This window comes from Sinocyclocheilus rhinocerous, unplaced genomic scaffold, assembly GCF_001515625.1.
Source record: "Sinocyclocheilus rhinocerous isolate Xijiao unplaced genomic scaffold, SAMN03320098_v1.1 scaffold491, whole genome shotgun sequence".
NCBI classification, from domain to species: domain Eukaryota; kingdom Metazoa; phylum Chordata; class Actinopteri; order Cypriniformes; family Cyprinidae; genus Sinocyclocheilus; species Sinocyclocheilus rhinocerous.
Window position 1 is genome coordinate 1,192,029 of NW_015625034.1, and position 5,202 is coordinate 1,197,230.

At 36.5% G+C, this 5,202-nt stretch overlaps 1 protein-coding gene across 5 annotated transcripts in view; it reads left to right on the top strand.

Moving 5' to 3' along the window:
* Nucleotides 1-5,202, top strand: part of LOC107748817 (caspase-2-like) — a 21,042-nt gene that overhangs the window by 8,153 nt on the left and 7,687 nt on the right. For 3 of the 5 annotated variants that reach the window (XM_016563784.1, XM_016563802.1, XM_016563793.1), the window contains exons 3-9: nt 218-367; nt 668-742; nt 945-1,020; nt 3,097-3,188; nt 3,306-3,485; nt 3,565-3,693; nt 4,593-4,683. In XM_016563784.1, coding sequence (XP_016419270.1) covers nt 218-367; nt 668-742; nt 945-1,020; nt 3,097-3,188; nt 3,306-3,485; nt 3,565-3,693; nt 4,593-4,683 — 793 coding nt within the window. The remainder of the gene's footprint in view (nt 1-217; nt 368-667; nt 743-944; nt 1,021-3,096; nt 3,189-3,305; nt 3,486-3,564; nt 3,694-4,592; nt 4,684-5,202) is intronic. The other 2 variants (XM_016563811.1, XM_016563818.1) reach the window with 1 other exon arrangement.

The following is a 5,202-nucleotide window of genomic DNA, read 5'->3' on the forward strand; positions in this document are numbered from 1 at the left end:
ATCCTAACAAACCATACATCAATGGAAAGCTTATTTATTCAGCCTTCAGATGATGTATAAATATCAATTTCAAAAAATTGCCCCTTATGGCTGGTTTTGTGGTCCAGGGTCATATATATATATTGATTGATTGATTGTTTTAACAGTCCTAATGTATAAAGCCTCATAAATAAAGCTTTGATTATTTTTAACCATGGTGAAATTTGAATCCTTTCAGGCTAAACCGACATCCCAGGGAAAGAGTCATCATTTGTTGTTTCTTTTGCCTAAACGTGGCCCTCAAGCATTCAGCAGCTTCTGTGCTGCTCTTATGGCAACAGAGCAACAGCATCTCTGCAGACTGCTCATGGACTTTACTGAGAGAGACGTGAGTTGGTGCCTTCACTTCAGAATCATACCCACTTAGACTGACTTGACAGGTTTCTATAAGAACACAATGGTTGCAGTGATCATGCAGTGAGGGACTGGAAAAGTCTAGCAATGACAGCACATCTGATGAGAACCAGGGAAACAGATGTATTCATAGGAAAAAAAATTATATCTCCTTGATGTTTTGCACATAATGGAAGGAGAATAAAGCATATTTGTTTTCTTTATATTGAAAATTGTATTAGTTTTCTAAACACTATGTATAATCAACTATATTAAGTATTTTCTTTTCCCACAGAGGTCAGATCTGGGTCAGTGGAATAAAAGAGAGGGAGAGAGAGTAGGACTAAAGGGGAAGTTACAATGCAGCAATGTCAGTATTATGCACCAGTTTATTACCACACCCAAACTGCACTGATTCTTTCAAACAAAAACCAAACAAATACAAACTCTCCTTTCCTTTGTAATAGAGGATAATGAACTGACTGTAACTGTCAGCGTGGTGTATATTCTGCATGTTGTGTATGTAGTCAGTGTAGAAAAGTGATTTTCTGTTTTGTTTTTTATCTTCACAGAAAAGCTTTTCAGAGCCATCGCTGTCCTTTCCAACTCAGGAATGTGTTATACCTGCGAAAAGAGCCCGTACTCATGGTGAGCACTTTACTTATGAAAACCCAAATTATACTTCAGTTTTAAAATGAACACTTATCGAACAAAGATAAACCAGGCTTTGTGCATACTATGCTAATTATGAGATTTGTCATGCACACTCTATGCCAAATATCTGATACTGTTGTACACATCTTCTATCAAAGAAGATGGTCACATAAATGACTTTTTAAAATGGGTGATTAATTCGCTGTAGGTCTTTTTTTTTCTCTGTGTGGTTATTACGTAATACACAGCCTTATGTACAGTGCCTTGCAAAAGTACTCATACCCCTTAATTTTCCACTTTTTGTCACGTTACAACCACAAACGTAAATGTATTTTATTGGGATTTTATGTCATAGACCAACACAAAGTGGCACATAACTGTGAACTGGAAGGAAAATGATAAATGGTTTTCAAATTTTTTTTTACAAATAAATATCTGAAAAGTGTGGTGTGCATTTGTATTCAGCCCCCCTGAGTCAATACTTTGTAGAACCACCTTTCGCTGCAATTACAGCTGCAAGTCTTTTGAGGTATGTCTCTACCAGCTTTGCACATCTAGAGAGTGAAATTTTTGCCCATTCTTCTTTGCAAAATAGCTCAAGCTCAGTAAGATTGGATGGAGAGTGTCTGTGAACAGCAATTTTCAAGTCTTGCCACAAATTCTCAATTCTCAAGTCCCAGTTTCAAGTCTTTTGCAGACTCTTAACAGGTTTTCTTCTAAGATTGCCCTGTATTTGGCTCCATCCATCTTCCCATCAACTCTGACCAGCTTCCCTGTCCCCGTTGAAGAAAAGCATCCCCACAACATGATGCTGCCACCACCATGTTTCACGGTGGGGATGGTGTGTTCAGGGTGATGTGCAGTGTTAGTTTTCTGCCACACATAGCGTTTTGCATTTAGGCCAAAGAGTTCAATTTTGGTCTCATCTGACCAGAGCACCTTCTTCCACATGTTTGCTGTGTCCCCCACATGGCTTGTGGCAAACTGCAAACGGGACTTCTTATGGCTTTCTTTCAACAATGGCTTTCTTCTTGCCACTCTTCCATAAAGGCCAGATTTGTGGAGTGCACGACTAATAGTTGTCTTGTGGACAGATTCTCCCACCTGAGCTGTGGATCTCTGCAGCTCCTCCAGAGTTACCATGGGCCTCTTGGCTGCTTCTCTGATTAATGCTCTTCTTGCCCGGCCTGTCAGTTTAGGTGGATGGCCACGTCTTGGAAGGTTTGCAGTTGTGCCACATTCTTTCCATGTTCGGATGATGGATTGAACAGTGCTCCGTGAGATGTTCAAAGCTTGGAATATTTTTTTATAACCTAACCCTGCTTTAAACTTCTCCACAACTTTATTCCTGAGCTGTCTGGTGTGTTCCTTGGACTTCATGATGCTGGTTGTTCATTAATGTTCTCTAACAAACCTCTGAGAGCTTCACAGAACAGCTGCATTTATACTGAAATTAAATTACACACAGGTGGACTCTATTTACTAATTAGGTGATTTCTGAAGGCAACTGGTTCCACTGGATTTTAGTTAGGGGTGTCAGAGTAAAGGAGGCTGAATACAAATGCACGCCACACTTTTCAGATATTTATTTGTAAAAAAATTTGAAAACCATTTATCATTTTCCTTCCACTTCACAGTTATGTGCCACTTTGTGTTGGTCTATGACATAAAATCCCAATAAAATACATTTACGTTTGTGGTTGTAACGTGACAAAATGTGGAATATTTCAAGGGGTATGAGTACTTTTGCAAGGCACTGTATGCGATTTCCAGCAAAATCTGTCCTGAAACTCTAAAATCATTGTTAATTGGTTTATCAAAGTGTATTTATTTCAGGTGACAAGGCAATATTTACAATATTTACATTTTTAATTTAATATTTAATTTTGTTTCAGCCTTAATTCAGTTACCAATAAACATATTTAGTTAAAAGTTGTAGTTTTAGTTAGCAATAACAATTCTTGTTTACATTAACTGTCATAGAAGAAAGTACAGTACATAAAGGCAAATTGTTATGTTAGATGAGTCTAATATTTTTGAGCTAAATGGGGTTGTTTTTGTGTGTTTTAGAGTCCATGGAGATGTGTTTGGATGCCGACTCTCCCGTGACCACAGCTGTTCTTCCCTGCACGCCGGAATTTTACCAGTCCCATAGATCACAGGTACAAGGACACAAACCCCATTCCTTTGCACACTCACACACAACCCATTTTATTTGCTTATATTTTACGCTATGTTAGCACAGTGTGTAACCTCTATGCAAATGTCTTTCCTTTCAGGCTTACCCAATGCGCTCCTGCCCACGAGGACTGGCCTTGGTACTGAGTAACGTGAGGTTTGACTCGGCTAACACTGATTTAGACGTCCGGAGGGGAGGAGAGGTGGATGAGGAGACGCTGAGGAGACTTTTCATGGAACTGGATTTCACAGTTAGCCTGCACAAAGACCTAACTGCAGAGGTGAGTTAGACACGTTGACAGAGTCAGACTGCACTGCAAAGCATAGTCTTTTATTAAGGTTTTGATTTGTGTTTTTCAGGCAATGCGCAGGTGCCTAGAGCAGTTTGCCCAGCGGCAGGAGCATGCACAGTATGACTGCACTGTTGTGTGTTTACTGTCACATGGAATTGAGGGATCTGTCTACGGCACTGATGGACAGCTGCTGGAGGTGCGCTTGATTTTAATACCTAATTCTTAGTGAAGCACCAACATTTTGGCAACCGAAAATTTCGGAAAGGCCAAAATCATTGGCCAAAACAGTGGTGTTTAATTAGCGTTTTACAGATTTTGTGAAAAATGCATTATATTATATAGTTATTATATTTTTAATTAACCTGTTGTCTTCTTTACTTAATGTATGTTCAAATAAATCAGTAATGAAAAGTTTTTGTTGCAGCCACCATTTAAAAAAATTTTGTATTTCAATGACAAATCGGAGTAGAAACGTAATTCTGTTATTAAATAGTTGACATAAAAACTGTGTGCAACTTGTTGATTTTTAAATAAAATCAATTAATTAGGTAACACTTTATTTTAAGGTGTCTTTGTTACACAGGTTACATGTACTTACTATTATAATAACAATTAATTATGCATAATTACATGCAATTAACCCTAAGCCAAACCTTAATCCTAACACTAACCATATAGTAAGTACATGTAGTAAATTAATATTACTCAGTACTTAAATGTATAAGTACACTGTTACAATGAAACCTTAAAATAAAGTGTAACCATTAATTATTACATACATTTTTTTTTTTAAATGGCAGTTTTCAGCTAAATAAACTTAATTTGGATAATTTTTTTTAATTGGTGCAGTAATGTTAATACAATTATACAAAATAAACTATTTTAAATTAAGTTTTTAAAAAGTCTATTTAAAGTGCATCCTGAATTTCCAGTTCTGACACACAATTTTTATTTCGGTGCATCACTACTAATTCTTAGTTATACATACAGGTGTGATTTTATCAGTATGTGAGTTCCATTTGAAGTAAATTTATTGCCTTGCAGAAGATTCTTTTACGTATCAGAGTTTCAAACATCTCTCTCTCTGTCTCTCAGTTGGACTGGGTGTTTGAGGTTTTTGATAACACCCGCTGCCCCCTGCTCCAGAATAAGCCAAAGATGTTCTTCATTCAGGCTTGTCGAGGAGGTGAGTTACTGGTGATAAACCCAGTGGCGGTTCTACATTGAATTACACCCTGGGCGAGACCCCCGTCGAGCACCCCCCACAGTTATATTTTATTATAACATTATTTTATTTTATTCTACACTAGGACTCAGTTGTTTAAAAAATAAAATGACATGAAATTATATGTATAGGCAAAAACAATGGTTTTTTTTTTCAATCTCCAATAACTTTTTGGGTTTCAGGATTTTTTTTAACCAATATTTGTATAAGGATGATTCTCAACTATGTTATGAAAGATATAATGGAATGAATTGATACACCATTTTACTTTATGCAATATGTGGGTAAAATGGCCATAAATTAATATTCCCATTCAATGCAATGTATCTATACACTGTATCTAATTTGCATATTAATGTGTTCTTGGAGCAACATTTAATGAAAAAAGAAGTGTAATAATTGGAGTAATAATTGGCAACATTTTAATAATAATATCTAATATTTCATAGGAATATTGATGTATAATTTATTTCCATATTC